The 22,407-nt window shown below is 39.8% G+C and overlaps 1 protein-coding gene and 1 long non-coding RNA gene across 2 annotated transcripts; one reads left to right on the top strand and one right to left on the bottom strand.

Moving 5' to 3' along the window:
- Positions 1 to 857: 857 nt before the first annotated feature.
- On the bottom strand, positions 858 to 10,339 carry LOC123926437. The gene is made up of 3 exons (XR_006815264.1): positions 10,254 to 10,339; positions 6,728 to 6,793; positions 858 to 3,127 (listed from the first exon to the last, which is right to left on the bottom strand). It is a non-coding gene; the product is annotated as an uncharacterized LOC123926437 (long non-coding RNA).
- Positions 10,340 to 10,465: 126 nt separating this feature from the next.
- On the top strand, positions 10,466 to 21,501 carry SNRPB2 (small nuclear ribonucleoprotein polypeptide B2). Its single transcript, XM_045981632.1, has 7 exons — positions 10,466 to 10,528; positions 12,677 to 12,766; positions 13,158 to 13,330; positions 17,216 to 17,356; positions 19,130 to 19,180; positions 20,583 to 20,671; positions 21,124 to 21,501. Exons 2-7 carry the CDS (start codon positions 12,703 to 12,705, stop codon positions 21,281 to 21,283), a joined length of 678 nt encoding a protein of 225 aa, XP_045837588.1. The 5' UTR covers positions 10,466 to 10,528; positions 12,677 to 12,702; the 3' UTR covers positions 21,284 to 21,501.
- Positions 21,502 to 22,407: the final 906 nt, after the last annotated feature.

Below are 22,407 nucleotides of genomic sequence, written 5' to 3'. Positions count from 1 at the left end.
ACATTGGATGGAGGTCCCCTGGGTTCCAGGCTTTTCTCTTTTCTCACCAGCCAATTCTCCTGCACTCCCTTGCTTGTCCCTCAGCAGGGTACAGCTCCCTCTACATAGGGCTTCCTACCAGATTTCCCCTCATAAATCTCTAGACCTGTCTATCCAGCTACCTGCTTGAACTCTCCACTTGGGCATCTCATTGTCACGTGGGAAATTTAACCTATTTAAAATGAACACTAGATTTCCCACTGCTTCCTCCAGTCTGCTTATGCCTCAACACTATTTACTACTACTCCCCTGAGGATACACGTTGGAATCTGAGAGGCATCTCTGGTTATTGCTTTCTTCTCTTCATATTGTGGATTCAATTATACCCCCAAAGAAGGTAAGATGAAGTCCCTCCCCTGGTATCTGTGAGTGTGACCTTGTTGGGAAATAGGTCCTTTGCAGATATAGTTAGTTAAGATGGGGTCACACTGGAGCAGGGTGGGCACTTAATCCAATATGACTAGTGTCCTATAAGAAGAAGAGAAGAGACACAGGGACAGACACACAGAAGTCCCCCATATGACAACTGAGGCAAAGTGATGTATGTGTCTTCTACAAGCTAAGGGACACCGAGGATTATTGGTAACACCAGAAGCCAAGAGAAAGACGTGGAGTAGACTCCTCTCTAAAACATTCGGAGAAAGCGTGACCCTCTGACATCTTGATTTCAGATGTCTAGGCTCCAGAACTATGAGAGAATAAGTTTCTGTTGTTTTAAGCCACTTAATTTGTGGTAGTTTGTGTCAACCAAGAAAAGAGGCTGGGCTGAAATAAAACAGAGGCATTTAAAAAAAAACAACAACAACAGAGGCATTTATTTGGGGTCTCAGAATTATAATTTGGGGAGCAGAGATTCACGTAGTAACCCACATTTGTCCCATTAGAGAATAGAAGTCAGGAGTTTTTAAAGACAGAATGGAATGCTTGTATAGGTTCTTTATAAAGATTTTGATTGGTGTTGGTTGCAGAAAACATCTTGGTAGACATAAATGGTTGCTAAGGTTGTCACAAGCAAAAGACTGTTACTGTAGCAAGTTGTAGAGTCCTAGGAATATCTGGGATTTGGCCTAGTTCAAAAGTTCATGGTTCTACCCAGTGAGAGTATGCGAAGGGCCCATTTTCTTAATGGCCTCCTGGCTCCATTTTAAGACCCCTTGACATAATTGACTCCATTTTATTTCACTTTCGACATTTGTTACAGCAGCTGTCAGAGACTAATACATCTCACAATCCCTATCCTCTCTACGTTCAAGCCACAGAAAGATCTCTTAATTATGTCTCTAAATGAAACTCAAATCTGTCTGCCATATTAATTCCGGCCACCTTCATCATCAGCATGGACACTGCAACCATTTTCTAACTGTATCAGAACTGACTCCCAATTTATTCTGGAAAGATCCATGCAAGTCCTCAGATCATGCTACTCTCTGCTTAAACATCTTGTTCCCACTGTTCTTACTAGAGCATCTGGACGTCTTAACATGGCTTGCAAGATACTACCTGATTTTTGAAACTTACCCTCTCCCTCACTCTCCAAACTCCAGCTCCAGCTGTTTGTTTTGTTTTGTTTTGTTTCTCAAATTTGGCAAATTCCTTTTCACCATAGGGCCTTTGCAAGAAGTATTTACTCTGCCTATGGAGGTCTCCATTGTCTTCCTCCTAATGTCTTTCTTACCTGTCTTTCTTACCTTCAGCTCTATAAAGTCTTTCCCTCCAACTGTTTTTCCTTCCTTTCTTTTTCTGGAAGGTTGTATTTTTGAAGATAGTCATAAAGAAGATCTTCATATCACCCAACTTTTGATAGCCTAATACACTATGGCTCTAAAGGCAACCCAAATATCCTTAGAAGAGTGCCCCCAGGAGAAACAAGTTTGACCCCTATGCCAGTATCAAGCCCCCTGACAACTGAGTCGGCCATGAAGAAGACAGAAGACAACAACAGACTCCTCTTCCTTGTGGATGTCAAAACCAACAAGCGCTAGATCAAACAGGCTATGAAGAAGCTCTATGACACTGATCCTGGATGGGGTCAAGGTCAACACTCTGAACAAACCTGATAAGAGAATAAAGCATCTATTCAACTAGCTCCTGACTATGGTGCTTTGGATGTTGCCAACAAAAGTGGAATCATCTAAACTTAGTTCAGCTGGCTAATTCTAAGTACAAATTTTTTAACAATTAAAAAAAAAAGAGAGAGAGATGGCTAGAATAGTAACTCCCTTCCCACAAAGTTTCTACAGTGTGAATTTGCTATTCCCACACCAAGAAATAGAGTCCGATTTCTTTCTCCTTGAATCTAGGCTGACCTTATGACTCCCTTGTTAACCAACAAGAAATTGCTGTGAGTTTTGTTGTGTGACTTTCCAGGCTAGGTCCAAAAATGTCACGAAGTTTCCATCTAATTTTCTTGAGATATGGTCTGGGGGTACCTGGTCCCTACGTAAGAAATTCAGCTACCTGGAGACCACTAGGCTAGAAACACCATGCATGGGTGCTCCAGTTGCCTGTCTCATGTGAGCTAGTCCTTTAGGTTCTCCCACCACCAAACATGTGAGCGAGGCTGTTTGGATCCTCCAGACCAGTCCATCCACCAGCTGAGTCCCACGGAGTGACTGCAGTCGATCCAGGAGTAGAAGAATCACCCAGCCACACTCTGACTGAATTCTTAACCCACAGAGTCCATGAGGCATAGTCTGGTAGTTTGTTATGCAGCAAGAGTAATGGGAACATCTCCACAGTAACTGTTTGCAAGCATTTACTTATTGGTCTGACACCTTCAAAAGATGAGAAGCTCCATGAGACCAGCTAGTATGTCTGTGCTGCTTATAATCACGTCTTCAGTAGTTAGCACAGGTTTCGTTCAATAAAGATAAGAGTGTCCCAAAGTCTTAGTCCTGTTTTAAGCTATTTAAAGCTTAACACTGCACAAAGGCTTCTGGGATACGCTGGGATGAAGCGAGGGAGAAGCTCTTTGACTCTTGGACGCCTGTAATGGAATCTGACACTTGCAATTTCAGTCACGAGGAAATAACTTAGAACTAATTTCTTTCAGACTTCTCAACTGACCAGTCTTACTCAGAATCTTCTACTGAAATGACAAAATATATTATGTTATATTAATATCTCTCAGGAACTGAAGTAATTTGGTAACATTAAATGTCAGAAAGTAGCTTCATATTAAAACTGAAAAATAAAAGATTGATTAAGGAGAGACTATCCCATATCAATAATAGATAAATATTATTTATTTTTTCACCATCCATTTTAATAAACTCATTAACCTGTATGTGATGATGTTTCTGCCAGTGGATATTAGGGAAATTTACAATAGTTGAACTGATCCCCATTCACCTTAAACAAAATAGAATGGCAAGTACCAGCCTCATTTACATAATTGTTTTGGATTCCTTAGACAGAAATAATTTCCAGGGTTGTATTGTCCAAAAATAATCTGAAATTCAAACGAGGGCCTTCATTTTTTTCTTTCAACTTCTTTGTGATAAGCATCCAAACTGTCACATGATGTTAAATCTTGCCTGAAATGTTTTATACATATCTTGGTCTCTTGTTGTAAGATGATTCCGACCACTCTAAAATTAGACTGTGAGCATGACATCTCTTTATTTCTTTAGAACGCTTCTCTAAAGGTATGTGAAAAAGCTACCAACCACAGACTCTTCTCTCAGCTAGGCTACAAGATATTTTCTTATATAGTCATCTAAGATATGTGCCCAATAAATCTAGAATTAAATTACTACATAAAGGCCACTGAAAACATGGATCATATACATTTGACCCTAATATGGGGTTAGGGGTACTGAACCCCCATAGAGTTGAAAATGCATACAACTTTCAATTCCCCCCAAATTTAACTACTACTGTTGATCAGAAGACTTACTGATAATATAAGTATTGACTAACACATATTTTGTATATTTATATGAGATACACTGTATTCTTAATAAAGTAAGCTGGAGAAAAGAGAATGCTACTAAGAAAATCACAAAGAAGAGGCACCTGGGTGGCTCAGTTGGTTGAGTGTCCAACCTTGGTTTCAGCTCCAGTCTTGATCTCAGGGTCCTGGGATCGAACTCCACATTGGACTCTCTGCTCAGTGTGGAGCCTCCTTGAGATTTTCTCTCTCCCTCTGCCCCTTCCTTCCTCCACCTGCCATGCTCTCTCTCTCTAAAATAAATAAATAAATCTCTAAAAAATCGTAAGGAAGAGAAAAATACATTTACAGTACTATACTGAATTTATTAAAATACTCTGCAAAGAAGTGTACCTACACAGTATAAACTTGCATTGTTCAAGGCCAATTGCAGTTATAAATTCATTACTTTGATTTTCTTTCAACAGAAATGAGCCACCTCAGCTACATAACCTCTTATGCACTCAAAAACAGTCCTTAATTGTGAAACTAGTTCTGTAAAACTCTTGAACCTTCTTTTATTTTAAAGATTTTACTTAAGTAATCTCTACACCCAACATGGGGCTTGAACCCAGAACCCTGAGATCAAGAATTGCATATTCTGACTGAGACAGCCAGGATCCCCAAACTCTTGAACTTTCTAAGAATTAATTCTCAGAGATGGTTTCAATTAGTATGTAAGTCAGGATTGGTCAGGCTATGCCACCTTAACAAATAGCCCCCCAAATCTCAGTTAATTATTTCTTGCTTATGTTACATGACCAATTTGAAGCTGCATAGGCTGTGTGTGCATGTGTGTGTAGGGGAGGTGCCTAATCATTGAAATCACTCAGGGACCTAAGCTTGACAGAGGTCCCATCTTGGGATATGTTTCATTAGCTAAAACAAGTTATGCTACTATGATGATTTTCAAAGGCTGTGGACAAGTTCAAGCCCTCCATGAGCCTGGAAGGAGGTAAGAACCAGAACGTTTGTGCACAGGTATAATGAGTACCACGAATTAGAAGGGGACCCTGGGCCTAATGAACAATGAAGCAATCTCTTGTCAATAAGGAATATAAGTTCCAGACTTGGTCACTCTCACCTAAAATTTATTTCCTTCCAATTTTAGTATATGTGCTACTGAAACAAGCACTTACCTGAAATTTATTTCCAAATGCCCAGTAAAAGGCAGTTAAAATAAAGCTTCAGATAAATAGTACCTCCTTTGAAAGAAATAGTTGATTTGTGTTTGCTTAGGAAGATAGTATTCTGTATCTGATCGTAGCTCTGTGACTTCAGAGCTAACTATTGTGAGATACTGGATAATCTATGGATTAATTAATTCTCTTAAAGAGGAAATGCTTTAGATCTTGCTACCTAAAATATCATGGGGGAACTGCAGCATCAGCACCACCTGGAAGCCTGCTATAATTTCAGACTCTTAGGCTGTATCCCAGATCAACTCAATTGAAATTTGATTATAACAAAAATCTCTAGGTGACCTCTGTGGTTATGAATGTTTGAGAAGTGCTGGATTAGGATATCTGAGGTAAGTCCATAAAATTAATTCTGTATCATGTGTGAAATTCCATAACTGCGCTCCAACATTTAAAAAAAGAACTTTCTGGGGCACCTGGGTGGCTCAGTTGGTTAAGCCACAGCCTTTGGCTTAGGTCATGATCCTGGAGTCCTGGGATCAAGTCCCGCATCAGGCTCCCAGCTCTGCAGGGAGTCTGGTTCTCCCTCTGACCTTCTCCCCTCTCATGCTCTCTCTCAAATCAATAAATAAGATCTTAAAAAAAAAAAAAAGACCTTTCCTTTTTCAAATTTGGATTTTCCAATTGTCACAGGGCTCAAAACTCAAAAAAATTACATTTTAAATCATAGAAGCAAAACCTGCTCTACTTAAAAATTGTTATCTTCATAATATTTTGCTTGCTAGGTGGGCCTAATGAGATTGGCACCTTATTTTTTCCAGTCTTGAAGAGAATGGCAGCTTTGTGACATTACTTTCAAGGACCTCAGGGGAGGTCAGATGACACCATGCCAAGAACAACTTGCATGTATCATAATATTAAACAATAAGAAGTTCAGGCCCCCCTCCCAACACACAAATCTCTTTGGATTAGTTATCAGGTCTCCAAAGGCAAACTACTGCTTTGAAACTTCAAGGAATGCATATATTATGACAGCCTAGCTCAGAACCCATCCATCTGGGGGAGAGGGTATAATTCCTGGGGATGTGAATGGCACTCCGTCATTACCATTAACACAGTAGTACATATCAGAAGTGATAGTCACTTCTGGGACTTTTTTTTTCCCTTCCCTGAAAACAAGAATATTTCCAAAAAGAATAAAAGTGAAGGGCTGAAGTGAAGATTTCCTCCCTAATTTGCAAGGGTAGGGGTGCTTTTTAGGAAGTTTCAGCAAACATAATCTCAACCAGCTAGGAAAAGGTAAACATAATTTAGTGCTCAACAATAATGCCTGGGTTTATTTAACGCTTGTTGTGAAAATAATTTCACTCTACATAAATTTCTTAATGTAATTGCCACCTGGGGAGAGAAAGAAGCTACAAACAAATGGTCGTACATTTTGTGGCTCTAACATAAATAAGCCAAAATTTATCCACCAGTTTTATGACGCATTTTCCTCTAAACATGGCTCCATCTCAGAACTACTCCAGCAAGATAGTGAAAACATTTAATGAGAAACATAAACCACGTGCAGATAAGGTAAGTAAATACTTGCATATTCCGAGTCACTAAGAGATACCTCAGTTATCATCCTTGTAATTTAGACGTCTTGACACCGTTGTTTGTAGGCATTTTTCTGCTACCCCTAAAATAAACGAGTTTCATCATCAGTAGACATGTAAAGCCTGGACAAGGTGTCATAGCGCTGCCTCTGGGTTTTGTTTGATAAAAAACCTGTTCCACAGGAAAGTAAATCATGTTGCTTAACTGAAATGTAAGAGACTGGACTGAGCCGAACTCCAAGGAAACCCATTTACTCTTCTGTTATTTTTAAAAACACGTAAGTTTTTGACACTGATTCCTGATCTGATCCTCAAGAGGTGAATTTCATTATAAAGGAATGACAGTTCTGTTATAGAAATCAAACTTGTCCGTGAGCCCAATGCGCAGCCCGCCAACGTCTGAGACACCGACTCTGAAGCAAAGAGAGCTTTGTTATCAGAAGGGCAGCCCAACGAGAAGGCAGGAGATCAATTGCAAAGTGTCTTTGCCCAGTGGAGCCTAGGGACAGTTTATATGTTTGGGGAAGGAGGTGAATACACGGAGGAGGGTGAAAGGTTCCTTGAAAACTTGAGTGGGGAGGGGGTTCCTTGACACAACCAGAGGTATGCCTTCTTTCAGACAATGAGGCACCCTTTGGAACCTGGTGACCAGGTAAGCAGATGAGTTCAATAAAAATGTTAGCATCAGGGGTGCCTGGGTGGCTCAGTGGGTTAAAGCTTCTGCCTTTGGCTCAGGTCATGATCCCAGGGTCCTGGGATCGAGCCCCACATCTGGCTCTCTGCTCCTCCGAGAGCGTGCTTCCTCCTCTCTCTGTCTGCCTCCCTGCCTACCTGTGATCTGTCTCTCTCTCTGTCAAATAAATAAATAAAATTTTAAAAAAATGTTAGCATCATCAGATCCCCATCAGGTTACTACAATCAGTGGGTAAACAGTAGGAGTAGGAGTGGAGTAGGAGTGGGAAAGGCAAAGTTTATGGTTGATAAGAGGTCCATAAAACATAATTAAGTAGGGAAAAAAACAGAATGTGGAGCTAAGTTAATAATGCAATTAACAGAACTATAGTTCCAGGTCCAGGAACTGGGTGTACAGCCCCAGCTGCTTTATAATACATCTGACCAAGGTTTAGCTATTATAACACTGTTAATATAGTTCTATAACCAGGCCATGCAAGGCTTCTCACAAGACCAGAAAAGCTCCCCTCTCCTCTTCATTCCTTTCTCATTCCTGCCTTCAATTACCAGATTCTCAAAATCATTCAGGAAACTATGGAGGGTCATTAACAGGCTATTAAAAAGAGCAGAGCAACTGCCCAAGGACAGGAAAATGCACTAGCTCTTTTGAGAAGAACCTGGAAAATAGCATGCAGTTGGCATTAGATGATTTCTTTCTCACAGCGTAATGTATAGTAGCCACTATTTAGTTGTTTTTTTTTTGTTTTTTTTTTTAAAGATTCATTTATTTGACAGATAGAGATCACAAGTAGGCAGAGAAGTAGGCAGAGAGAGAGAGAGGAGGAAGCAGGCTCCCCGCTAAGCAGAGAGCCCGATGTGGGGCTCGATCCCAGGACCCTGGGATCATGACCTGAGCTGAAGGCAGAGGTTTTAACCCGCTGAGCCACCCAGGTGCCCCAGCCACTATTTAGTTGTCAATGCAATGCGATGTGTAGTCTGTCTTTGCGTCTCTGTATTTCCTGTGGTATTTTCTTCCCATCTTGGCAGAGTCCGACATCATTCCCTTTTAATAGTTATGATAAGTTCTTGGCCAGAAGCACTTGCATAATACTGTCAGGTTACAGCTTATTTTCAGAGAAATAGTTTAGCTATCCTCAGTAGCATCAAACAAATAATTAATGGCACAGATGCCCATATTAATGTGCAGGGCAGCTCAACCTTTGTTATTCAGAAATTATTTTATTTAGTTTATATTCTGTTTTAATGTGCTATATTCCCTCATAATTCCTTAACTGAGACAGAACTAGTTATAGTTCTTCTATTACATATTTATATTCATGAAAATAAGGCTTTTCTGTGATTGTTTATGTTCTATACTTAAGTGCATCTTCATAAAATAGCCCATTTGTTTAGTGCTGCTTAGTTTTCCATGAAGTTCCATTCATTCATTCAATATATTTATTAACTATCAGTTACTTTTCTAGTTACTGAGGGTACTTGAGTGAACAAAGTAGACAAAAACCCCCACCCTTAAGGAGCTTACATTATTTTCAGGTTGTTCCAACTTCAGGTGATCTTTTAAAAAACAAAATCCCCATGTTATAAAGCCAACCTATTTGGCCTCCTCATATATACAAATCATAGCCAGCATTTAGAAATAACATTTATAAGACATTTATTTTGTGTCTGACAAATGTGCTAACCATTTCACATTTAGCGTACTTAATCCTCACAATAGCTTCAAAACGAGGTATTACTATCATCCTTAGCGTACAGATGAGGAAAAGAGGCTCAGAGAGATAATTAAGGGGAAGTGTGAAAATTAATAAAGGGAAACCTCACTAAAGTGGACTGGGGAGGCTAGAAAGGGGAATACCACTCAATGCCAATTACAAGAAGAACTGTCAATTACAAACTCCAAAATTAGCATCAATCACAGACCCAAGTAAAGAATCCTCAGTGGGAAAGAATCATCAATTACAGGTCCGGAAAGAAAAAAGATGTACAATGCCTCTCCTCTAAGAAATTCATTACTTCTGCAACTCAGCCAATGATAAACCCTCATTACCCAGATATCTTGCTTTTTAACAATGGACTTTCTTTCAAAACAACCCCTTCCAATTTCCCTTCTCCCTAAAAATAACATTCCCCTGCTGTGTTTGTGGGGTTTGCCAATGGTTTGGCTGTACTCGCTTGTCTTGAATTTCACAATTCCCTGCCATTGTAGTGGCAAGTAAACCCACTGCTGGTAAAGTAAGTTTTATTTAAGGTTATTGGAAGATACAAGATGAGATTTCCCTTGGCTCTTAACAACCGCTTCGTATTTCAGATGATACTTTACATACATTCGATGAATAGGAGGATGACCGCATGTACTTTTTTGGATTCCCATTCAGCTAGATAGCAACATCAACAATTTGTATTACCCAAGAACAATCTAGGCATTTTGTGAGAGAAGATCAGAAGAGTGGTAGGGGCTCCCCCACTCCGCAGTGAATTTAGGCAGATGATCTTAGGGGTGCTTGCTTGGCAATTATTCGAGGCGGTTGCCTTACCAGGTGAGAGATAGGAAGCAAGACATAGTTCCCTCTGCTTTGAAGCCTCAACCTGAGTTCTTCCGGGATTCAAGCTCATCAGCAGAATGGTAAGAAGCGTTCCCTCAAGAGCATCAGGAATCAAGGACCCTTGGGGGACGTACCAGGTGCCCTCAAGGTGGCCTCCAGAGCTCTGAGAAGGGCGAAACCAGGGAACCTTCCCAGGTAGTTGGCATGAGGGGCTGCCTATAAAACTACACAGGATCTGGAAAGATTAAAGGCATCTTCGCGTGGGGTAAAACTACACAAAGTCGTGGCTGGGTAAGGAATCACTGACCTTCCCTATCGCCTCGCTGCACGACCCCAGGATTCCAATTTAATCCGTTAGATTCCTACAAGTTGCTACTTGCTCCCCAGCCACCCTTCCCGCCCGCCAGGTAAGCGCATGTGCAGAAAGAGTCCCAGCAGCCTCCGCTGGAGCCAGAGGCATCGATCGACTCTGAACTCGACTGCTGGACTTGTCGGCGATTGATTGAGGTGCGTGGTAGCGTAACTTCCGGTAGCGGTTCCGTTTCCGGCTTTCGGTTCGTTGGGGACTGGCTTAGGCTTGTGGTGAGTTGGAACGCGTCTACTTCGGTGTTTCCATTCTCCGGGTTGTGGGTCGCCGCTCGGTCAGACGTCAGTTTGTGGGAACAGGGACTGGACGGGGCTCGGTGCTGGGGATGGCGTGTGTTTGTTCCCGAGTTCGCGGAGGTGTTGGCGAGAGGGTGGGGGTGGGGGTTGGAAACTGACGCGCTGGTCCTGCTAGGCCTCCAAATTTAGGAGAATTGTCTCTGGTGGGAAGGATTGGGGTCGGCGATCGCTTGGTCGCTTCTTGGGGCTTTGGTCGAACGTTCCTGTGGCTGGAGAGACGGGAGGCTCCCTTTGGACTCCAGGTGCCTTGCTCTGGTCCACACCACCCTCAGACCTCGCGGGAGATCTTGCAAGAGCCTCCCTTGAGACCTTCGCCTTCAGTTTGACCTCTCACTTTCTTGTCGTTTTCGCGACCCCAGCCCTTCCAGGTTAGGGGATCGCAAATCTGAGAAGCGTTACCCTTCACCTGTTCCGCACTAGTGCAGTCCCTCTGTAGGCTCTTTCCTTTTCAGGCTTCCTATACTGTTCACACACAGTGGATTTAAAATTGGTGAAATGAAGGAATATGAAGGGCACCCACGGAAATAAAACAGGGTCACAGTTGGCAACTAAAAACGGTGTAAAAAATTAAATAGCGAAGTGAGTGTGAAAGGAAAGTGCAAAAGACGAGGAGAACAAGGGTGGAACCCCAAGCCTGCTGTTTATTAGCTAACGGTTAGTCTAAGGATAGGCAGGCAAGTACTTTACCTGCACTAGCCATTAATAACAGCTACTCGAAGTGCTCCATGCCCATCGGAGAGCTGTGCCAGAACTTTATGTCATCTAGTCTTCTGAGTTGTAATAGGTGAATGCTGTTGTACCCGCCCCATCTAACAGCCGTGGACCTGAGGTTAAGGAACTTGCCTTCAGTCAAGCAGCTAGTAATAAGCATAAATAGGATTTCAATTCAGAGGAGGTTGGTACTAGAATCTGAGCTCTTAACCATCATGCCATACTGCTCTTCCTGAGTTCCATAATTTCAAGTCCGTTAGAGTTAACCTTCGAGTCAGGACAGCTGGTGATGGTGTATATAAATTAAGTAACTGATAGGAAAGCACTTTTTAAGTGTACTCAAGAAGTATTTCTCGGCAAACTTCATTAATATGTTCTCTTAATGATTTTTACTTGGCACACGTTTGCTAGATTCTTTCTCATTTCCCTTAAAGCCTAAAACATTATTTTAAAAATAATTTCATTAAGTGGGGTGCCTGGTGGCACATTCAATTTAGCATCCAACTCTTGAGCTCAGCTCATATCTTGATCTCAGGGTTTTGAGTTCAAGCCCCATATTGGGCTCCATGCTGGGTGTGGATCCTACATAAATAAATAAATAATACAATTTTATTAAAAAACAAAAGTTAGGGATGCCTGGGTGGCTCAGTCATTAAGGGTCTGCCTTTGGCTCATGTCATGATCCCAGGGTCCTGGGATTGAACCCCGTATCAGGCTCCCTACTCAGTGCTCCCTGCTCCCTCTTCTCCTCTCCTACTCCCCCTGCTTGTGTTCCCTCTCTCACTGTGTCTGTCTCTGTCCCCCCAAAAAGTTATTTTGTTAGGCAAGTGAAAAAACTATTGTTTGTTGCAAGTGAAAGGTAAGTATAAAAATAAATATGTTGGGTGAAATGTTATTAAAATCTGCCTAGGTACTGGTGCTCCACCAAGTTTTGATCTTGAGAACTGTGGTTTTTGTTTAAAAAGGAGGGCTAACCCAGGTGCATGGGTGGCTCAATCGTTACGCATCTGCCTTCAGCTGAGGTCATGATCCCAGCATCCTGGGATCTAGTCTCTCATGGGCTCCTTGCTCATCGGCTCCCTGCTCAGTGGGGATTCTGCTTCTCCCTCTGCCTCTGCATCTCACCTCTACTTGTGCTCTCTTTCTCTCATAAAATTACATAAAACACTAAAAAAAAGGGGTGGGGGCTAGCAAGTGCTGGAGAAGTTTTAAAGCCTACTAACAGACTGGTATTTTCTGACATTTGGGATTGAAAGAAAATTGAGACGTTAATAGTCCCTGTGTTATGTCCTTATACCACACAACAGTGTGAGTAAATGTTCCCTGTTTATAACAGAGTATTTACTGTCTCCTTAGGCAATTTGAACAGTTTAACTCCAGACATGGATATCAGACCAAATCATACAATTTACATCAACAATATGAACGACAAAATTAAAAAAGAAGGTAAGTGCTTTTAAAAAAACATTTGTTCACAACCGAAGTGCGTTTAATTATTAGCATCTTAAAAACTGTTCGGCTTCAAAGCTTCTCATGTAGTAATCTTTGTCGGTACCTGAAATAATGGCTTGTTCCTTTTGTGTGAGAATTTTAAGGCTTTTTAAAAACAAATAGGTAAGGACCGAAAATTTGGTGAATGTGTTTTCACTCATAGATAAAGTGGTTTGAAACAACTTTTAAAAACTAGATAGCCACTTGTATAATGTGGTTTTATTAAAATATGTAACTTTGTGTAAATAAGTAAATGTATGATGGGGGGCACTCAGTGCAGTGTCATTTTATGAAGAGTTCTGTCATTGTTTCACAAATAAATTGTTTCCCCTCTGTTTTTGCTCAGAGTTGAAGAGATCCCTGTATGCCCTGTTTTCTCAGTTTGGCCACGTTGTAGATATTGTAGCTTTAAAGACGATGAAGATGAGGGGGCAAGCCTTTGTTATTTTTAAGGAATTGGGCTCATCCACAAATGCCTTGAGACAGTTACAAGGATTTCCATTTTATGGTAAACCAATGGTAAGGTAGTCTTATTATTTTAATCACTGTTAATGGTATGTTAGGTTTGTAGATACACGTTTGAAATTATGGCTGTTCCTTTCTGCTTTTAATTATTTGTTAAAGCAAGTTTGGGTTTATTTTATTTACACATTTGTGTTTCTAGAAACACAGTAATAGTAGAGTTTATAATTCATTAATTTATTATAGTTCAGATGGGCAAAACCAAAATATATCGAAGTGTACAATGTTTAAAAAATAGTGGCAGTATTGGTAATATTCTCATCTCAGAAGAACTAGAAGTTAACTCAGAAGATTAAAAAGAAACCTTTGTAAACTTGTAAAACAATACAGAACACAAAAATCATGGGTCAAAGAGGAAATCAATACGAAGTTTCAGAAAATAGCATAGCAAAATACGTATCAGAAGCCATGCAGTCTTGAAAAAGCAGTGATCTAAGAAAACTTCAATAGGTTTTAAAGTCCTAGGTTTTACTGATGAATAAACTGTGAGCAACAGTGAAATAGTTATACATAGAAAGTATTAACCTCAGTAATGACATGAGATTCACATTTAGCTGCTGTGTGAAGATTGGATTGTGAGAGGGCTGAGAGGGACTAGGGAACTCAGGAGGCCACTGTCTAGAAATTGTTGGCACAGCTCCAGTTTGCCAACTAAGTATTTTTAATCAATGGAACCATGTGTACCTATGGAATACCTTGGGTACAGATTCCTAGTGCTTTTTCCTGAGACTGGAATGGAATGAGAAGAGACCTTGAGGAAAGAGCCAAGGTCCAGAGTTTCCAGGCCCTGGATCTGATTCTGCCATTGACTGGATGTGTGCCTGTGTTCATTTTCAGTACCTATAAAATGCAAGCAGATTGGCCATCCTTTAGGCTAATTCAGAGGTTATCAAAAACTTTATAAAGGACTGGGTAGTAAATATTTGAGGCTTTATGGGCCACAAACAGTTTCTGTCATATATTCCTGTATCCGTGCATGTTTTTTAACAACGCTTTAAAAACTGTAGGAAAAAACAAAGCCCATAACGTATGGGCCATACAAAAACAGGCCATGGCGTGGATTGATTTGGCCCATGGTCTGTAGTGCAGATCTGGTCTAATCCCTTTATTTTAGAAATGAAGAATCAGGCACAGAAAGGTTAGTTGCCAGTCTGGGTTATATTAGTACCACTGATGGGTAGTACAAAGCCTCCAAAGCTAACCTGACAACCAGTATTACGGTTTTTCCCCCCCAAAACTAGGAGTTGGCACACTGTCCTAAAGGGCCAAATAGTAAGTATTTTAGGCTTTGTGAGCCAGATGATGTCTCCTGCAGCTGTTTAACTCTGTCTTTATGGCAGCAAAACCAGACATAGATGATGTTCCAGCAAGACCTGATTTACCAAAACAGGCAATGTTGGCTGTGGTCAGTGGTTCATGCCATGGTCAGTGGCCTTTATATAACACATTGTTTAATTCAGGAGTGGGCATTTTTTCTCTGTTACTAGAGCAAGTTTTCTTCTCCTTTTCTATCCAGTTCCCCTTTTCCCATCACTTCCCATCTGATGGGCACCAGCTGTGTGGAAAGGCCCACCTCAGAAAACTGGGATTGTGCCTACATACACTCTTTTTAATAAGTTGGAATTTCCTGAAACAAGTTTGTCTGTCTTAGTAAGTATGAAGAAATAGTATAATGGAGATTGCAGTTGGCAGGAGCATAAGACTGGGTTTTAGTTTAAATCTAAAATTACATTAATATGGAGGAACAGTTTCTTCCTGTAGAGGATTTTGTTTTGTTGAGTTGAGATGACAAGTTTGCATGCGCCGGTTACTCAGATACAGGAAAGCTAGAAATTGTTGGCACTGACTTCACTTCGCCAACTAATTATTTTAAGTCAATGGAAAAAGTCCAGTGGACTAATAATGCACTGAAAGTTATTTTATGAGTTCCATTCTCTGCCTTCAGGAAGGCCTTCAAGGCAGGAAGGCTGCCAAATTTCCAGCATCCTGGAAGAGGAAGAAGAATGTTCTTTGAGCTGTCTTGCTTTGTGTTTATTCAGGTGGTTTTAGTTGCTCTTTTGTTTTAACTCCCAACATACCAGATCAGAAGTAAGCAAAATTTGCTGTAACTTGGAACTCATAACAAAATTACCCAGATTCAAGGATATTTGGTTATTTAATGCCAAAAAATACCTCAGTAAAGTAGAACCATCTTCCTCAATGGCTTCTGTTATGAAACCTTTGGCATAAATGTAAACCTTGCTCCTTCTCTAAGCAGTGGGTGTACTTTTTTATCCCTTATGGGTATTTAGTCTCGACCAGGGTTATTCAGCATTGGTACTTTTGACATCTTGACCTGAATAATTCTTGTTGTGGTGGTCTATCGCCTTCATTGCAGAGGGTTTAACAGCATCCCTGTACCACACATGCCAGTAGCATGACAACCCAGACTGTCTCCATTCAGAGCACCAGTTGTCCCCTATGGACAAAACCACCTGTGGTTGAGAATCACTAATGTATACCAGCCAGCTAAGAATGATGGCTGAGCAGAGATTTTCACAGGTGACTGTCATAAGGACAGGTCACCCAAGATGTGTTCAGGTCAGGGAGAAGGTTGAAGACACAGGGGAGATGGTGAGGGAGTCCTTGGGACTAAGTCAGAGTTAGTCTAAGCCTATTCCTTCTGGTTAGATGATGACATACAAAACCAGCAGTGGCTTACAGGGATAAGTCCACTTAGAAACCCTATGGTACAGCAGCCCAGAGTAGCCAGAGAAAGCTTTGGGTGCTGAGGTGAGGCTAGGATCCTCCTCTCTTGTTTCCCCAGCACACACATCTCTAGGGGAGAAAAAAAGAGACTTCGTTTGGTTTAAAGAAAATTTTTGCTTTCAGACCGATGCTACTTTAGAAGGTCACTCGTTGCTTTCAGATTGAGATGAAACTCTTACTCTGTAAGGCAATTTTAGATAGTCATTTGTAGGACTCTTGTGTTTTGGTATGGGCAGAGAGATGATTTCAGCTCATTCAGCTCCAGAGAAGAAATGTTTCCTGGAAATAGAAATTGCAGTTTGCAGATAGATACACCCTAGAAAATAGTTTAACTCCTAGCAAAAATTTGGATGATTGGTGTTGAATCTAGCTGTGTGATAATGCTTTAGGTCAGGCCCCTGCTACTCGAGGTGTGGGCCCCATCATCCACTTTGTGCCTATTAGAAGTGCGAATCTTGGGCCTCACTCAGACCTACTGCATCAGCATCTGCAGTCTTCCATGTAGTTAGAATGCGCGATAAAATTCACGAAATGCTCTCCTAGACTAGGGTTTTTAAACACATACCTCGTCTCACTGGCATACTGTTCTTGCTGGCCTGGTTGCACTAACTGAGATGCCATTGTTTGTTTCTATTCAAAGCATTTTAAAGTTTAAGTTGTTGCCACTATTAGTCATTTTATTTAAAAATCGTAGATTGGATTCAAAGGGAAATCATTCTCCATCTTGAGTACTTTACCTGTGGAAATAACAAACTCCATATGATACATTCCACAGCTAATCGATACATCTTGACCCCTTAATTGAGAGTCCTTACCAAGGAGTAGACAACTTTCCAATGCGTTTTTCTCTGTTTCATAAAATTGAGAGAACCTGTGGTGCAGATGTTTCAAAGTTCTCTGTTTCCCATATGAAAATCTATGGGTTTGCTTCTAATAAGCATAGTTGTCTAACTTTGTATCAGTTGTGAATCAGAGATCACAATTTATTTTCATTTGGTCCTCAGTGTATTTGACAGATTTCCTTAGGGGTGTGTTTAAAACCAGTATTTATGTAATGAAATTTGAAATATTAATGAAGAGTATAAACAGCCTTCAGCATAATGAATAGTAACCATTTCCAAATAATTAAAACAGCGAATCCAGTATGCAAAAACAGATTCTGATATAATATCTAAAATGCGCGGCACTTTTGCTGACAAAGAAAAGAAGAAGGAAAAGAAAAAAGCAAAAACTGTGGAACAGACTGCAACCACTGCAAACAAAAAGCCTGGTCAGGTGAGATGAACAAAGTTTTTGGTGTTAAGAACTTGACAGAGATGTCCGTTTTCCACTTAAGGGATGATTTTTGGCAGGGGATCGGGGGTGTATCTGTATGTGCCTATGTGTGTTTAAAAGGTGCACTTTCAAGAAGCTGGAATTGGTTGAGTTCTGGAATTCCAATATTTATCTTTAAGCCCCAAATTAATTATAAACCTTTATATATGCAGATTTATATTAAACAGTTTTATTTGAATTTGTATGACATTTAGTTCCATCATTCTTCAAAATATATTAATATCGCTGGCTTCTCGAGTTCTACTGCCTGTCAGTAATGCTGTAGATACTATCTTTAATCTTGAGTGCTCCACACAAAGCTGCTTTCTTTGAACAGTTGAGGGATTTAAAAATCTAATTTGAAATAAAAGTGAGATTATCATCCAAAACGTAGTTACTTTTGGACTGAAAGTGATTAGAAATCAGTTTCATGAAGTATAATGCTTGACTTTTGTCTAATTGTTTAAAAAAAAAGGGAAAGACTGGTTCTTGGTTTTTCGTATGTATTTCTCCATAATTTTAAAGGTTAGAGGTTAAATTTTATGATACAGTCTTTAAAATTTTGGACTAGATCTTTCAGAATTAACTGACAAATTAAAGTTTGACTCAGTTACAGTGTAAATCCTTAGTGTAAAATTAGATGGAATAAGGAATATTTTTAAATTAATGTGTTTTTTTAAGGTTTTAATTCCAGTAGAGTTAGCATAAGTGTTGTTAGTTCCAGGTGTATAGTATAACTTCTGTGCATGACTCCACACTCATCATGATAAGTGCCCTCCTTAATCCTCGTCCCCTATTTCTCTCATCCCTCTCCACATCTCCTCTCTGATAACCATCAATTTGTTCTCTGTAGTTAAGGGTCTATTTCTTGTTGTGTCTCTTTCCCTTTTTTGTTTTCCCTTTATTGGTTGGTTTTGTTTCTTAAATTCCACATATGAGTGAAATGTGTGGTATTTGTCTTTTTCTGACTTATTTCACTTAGCATTATGCCCTGTGGTTCCATCCGTGTTGTTGCAAAAGACAGGATTTCATTCTTTTATGGCTGAATAATATTACCTTGTATATATACACCACATCTTCTTGATTCATTCATCTGTCGATGTACACTTGGGTGGCTGTTGTAAATAAAGCTGCTGTAAACATCGGGATGCGTGTATCCCTTTGAATTAGTGTTTTTGTATTATTTGGGTAAATAACCAATACTGTGATCACTGGATCGTGGGGTGGTTCTATTTTTAATTTTTTGAGGAACCTCCATACGGTTTTCCAGAATGGCTGCACCACTCTGTATTCCTACCAGCAGGGTATGAGGGTTCCTTTTTCTTCACATCCTCACCAACATTTGTGGTTTCTTGTATTTGTGATTTTAGCTTTTCTGACAGGTGTGGGGTGACGTCTTTTTGTAGTTTTCATTTACATTTCCCTGATGATAAGTGATGTTGAGCTTCTTTTCATGTGTCTGTTTGCCATCTGTATGTCTTTGGAGAAATGTCTGTTTATGTTTTCTGCCCATTTTTTAGTTGGATTATTTGTTTTTTTGGGTGTTTCATCAGTTGGTAATATACTTTGGATACTTAACCCTTTATTGGATGTGTCATTTGGAAATATCTTCTCCCATTTTGTAGGTGGTTTTTAAAAATTAATGTTACTTTTATGCGGTAATTAAAATGATAATCACCTGTTGCTTTTTAGAGTGATCAGAAATTTTAACTGTTTTCTATTTCTTTTATTTAGGGAGCACCAAATGCAGCAAATACCCAAGGAAATTCAACACCAAATCCTCAGGTAATCTTTGTTTCCATGTGGTGCTTCCTTTTTACAGTAAAATTATAAACCAGTAATATATAACAACTTGCCTGTCTCTAAAAACTGAAAAAAATTCCTTGTATAAGACATGAAATTATATAACACTTCAATATAGAAACTCATGTCTCAAAACATTTTAATTTTTTAAGTGGGTAAAAAATGACACCTGACTTTATTCCTTGCTTTCCATTATGTTTCACTGATGGAATAGAAATGACAGATTTTAAACTCTACAAAGGCTGGGAGGGAACATTTTTATTTTCCCCACAGTATGTACAAAGCCCAGGGCTTTGCAGACACACAGATTGGGGAAATTGGCCAGATGAATAGGCTCTCTTTCCATAGCAGTTGCTCGAAGCACTGAACTGTCTTTTCTAATAGAGCAAGGTGGTTTTACAGTTACCCTTGCTCTGGCTTCTGAGAACAAGTATACATCTCTTTATATATAGGTTTTAGAAACCTCTTAGCAAATCTCCCCTGCTGGAGGCCTCAAAGAGAAAGCCTTAATTAGATACTAATGGTTTCCCCTTGGTTCCTTGGATGCTTAGAGTCTAACAAGATGCTTAAGTCCAGAGAATTCCTTACACCTCAGAGCTTTCCTTCTCTGATTCGAAGTTTTATACATTTTCCTTTATTATCTACCTCCCTCCTTTGGAGTCTTTCAGCAGTTATAGTTCAGTTTACAAATGCCAGCACTTAGTTCCCTAAGCCTTAAACGTCTTTTTTTCTCTTCATGAAAGTAGCCTGAATACAGAGAGGCTCTTAGGTACAGGATGACCCTGACCCTAGAGTTCCCTATAACCGAAGCTTAGGGTATCAGATAACTAGTTTAACATCTAATAATACTTGTTCCATTTGGTTGTAACTAGATGCTCTGTATATCTCATTACTTGCAGACAGTATTAAAAGTCACCAAGTAGTGGCTCAAAGTGGTAGTTCTAAATTTTTTTAAATGCTGGGACATTGTACAGTAACTCAGGATTGAAATCTGAGTGTTATTGGGGTAACCAGCTAAAGTTAGGTGACATTGCTGCCATTTCTAGTTTTGTTTGGCTCTTTCAGTTACATAATCTAATCGACAGTCCTTCCTGTACAACTGACTCTGGATGCTTAAAACTTAAACATTGTTTTAAATACTATTAAATACTTTAAAGTTAATAAGATTTGTAATTATCCAGATTTGTATGAAGTGACTTGAATGTCTGCTTGGTGGCTGTTAGGTGTATGTTTATTTCTCTGGTGTCATTTTTTTTTTAGCTTTAGTGTTTGATGTAGTGCTACATTCATAATCTTTAATAAACTGGAACGTAGCTCTCTGAAGTGACATCCCATACTTTTTATACTTAGGGCTAACTTTGCCTTTTTTCTTTCTTTGTATTAGGTCCCTGATTACCCTCCAAACTATATCTTATTCCTCAATAATTTACCAGAAGAGACTAATGAGATGATGTTATCCATGCTGTTTAATCAGTAAGTTTTTTCATAAACCAGTCTGTTCTGAAAGCCTCCCAACAGGACAGATAGCTCTTCTGTGGGTTGAATTCTTTTGTGTATCACAACAGTAATTCCTATAGCTTCCTCAATTTAGTCTGGGGTTAATGATGTAAGTTGAAGCCAGTCTGTAGATTTGGCAAATAAAAAGCTGAATTACCTCTAATGTTTAAATTATTCTAATTGATGAGTAAAACAGAAAAAGCTTTGGTACAGTGACAAAATTGAACTAGCTTACATTACACCTACACTTCTTTCATGGCATTATTAATTATATTTTAGACTCTTTGACCCTATTCAGGATTCTTGGTAGGATATGATACTTTTCCTAGACCAGCATCGGGAAGTTGCTAATTTAAACACAGAATGAGCATTTATGTATTTGATACCCCTTATATATTTATGTGTATAAATTGTTTCTCCTCTTGCAGGTTTCCTGGCTTCAAGGAAGTACGTTTGGTACCTGGGAGGCACGACATTGCTTTTGTTGAATTTGAAAATGATGGACAGGCTGGAGCTGCCAGGGATGCTTTACAGGGATTTAAAATCACACCGTCCCATGCCATGAAGATCACCTATGCCAAGAAATAACATATGGGATAGTTGTGTTTAAAGGACTTGGTGTTATTTATAGTGTTTGTTTTGATAACATTTGGTCAGGCCATTTTTTGATAGCTGGAGGGAGGGGGGAGTGAAAGTGAAATTTTTGTGAATGATTTTTAAAAATACCTAGTCTCTGTTTAGCCTTAGTGAACTATGAAATATGAAGACCTCGATTTTGTATAATAAACGTCTATTTGTATTCTTTACTTAATACTTCATTTATGCCATTGTCCTATCACCAAATGTTTACGCTAGTTTGGAGCATCTCTTAAGGTATATAAAACTGTGGGGTGCCTGGGTGGCTCAGTCATTAAGCGTCAGCCTTCAGCTCAGGCCATGATCCTGGGGTCCTGGGATCAAGCCCTGCCTCAGGTTCCCTGTTCAGCGGGAAGCCTGCTTCTCCCTCTCCCACTACCCCTGTGTGTGTTCCCTCTTACTGTCTCTCGCTGTCAAATAAAATCTTAAAAAAAAAAAAAAGAAAATACATAAAACTATAAAAGGATACTTTCCTAGTATTATTTTGGAGCAGCTAATGATAAAGAACCATTGAATCTCTTTTTTTTTTTTTTTTTTCAGATTTTATTTGAGAGAACATGAACAGAGCAGGGGAAGGGGCAGAGACAGGGAGAGAGAATCCTCAAGCAGACTCCCTGTTGAGTACAGAGCTAGAGGCAAGGATGCAGAACTCGATCCCAGGACCTTGAGGTCATGACCTGAGCCTAAGTCAGTCACCTAACTGACTGAGCTACCCAAATGCCCCCATTGAATCATTTTAACAAAAGGAGAATTAGATCAAGCCCTTCATGATTAGATTTTTTTGTAGTTTTTTTTCCCCATATAGATGGCTGGGGTTGTGTGTGTGTGTGTGGTGTTAATGGTAAGAATGTGTGTGTGTGTTTGTGGTGTTAATGTTAAAAATAGTTGCCCTAAGTGTTAGAAGACAATGAGACTTGGACAGGAACCAAATTTGAACTTCGTGTTCTTCAAATAAATGAGCTTCATTTCTTGCTGGTAGTAGGCATTTCACAAAGCTTTTCATTCAGCGTTTAATTGGATAAAGGCCATCTGAGAGTAACATGTTTTCTGGGAAAACAAGGAAGGGGAATGCGGTC

The sequence above is a fragment of the Meles meles genome, chromosome 16, assembly GCF_922984935.1.
Source record: "Meles meles chromosome 16, mMelMel3.1 paternal haplotype, whole genome shotgun sequence".
Taxonomy (NCBI): Eukaryota; Metazoa; Chordata; class Mammalia; order Carnivora; family Mustelidae; genus Meles; species Meles meles.
This window is presented reverse-complemented; position numbering and strand designations above follow the sequence as displayed.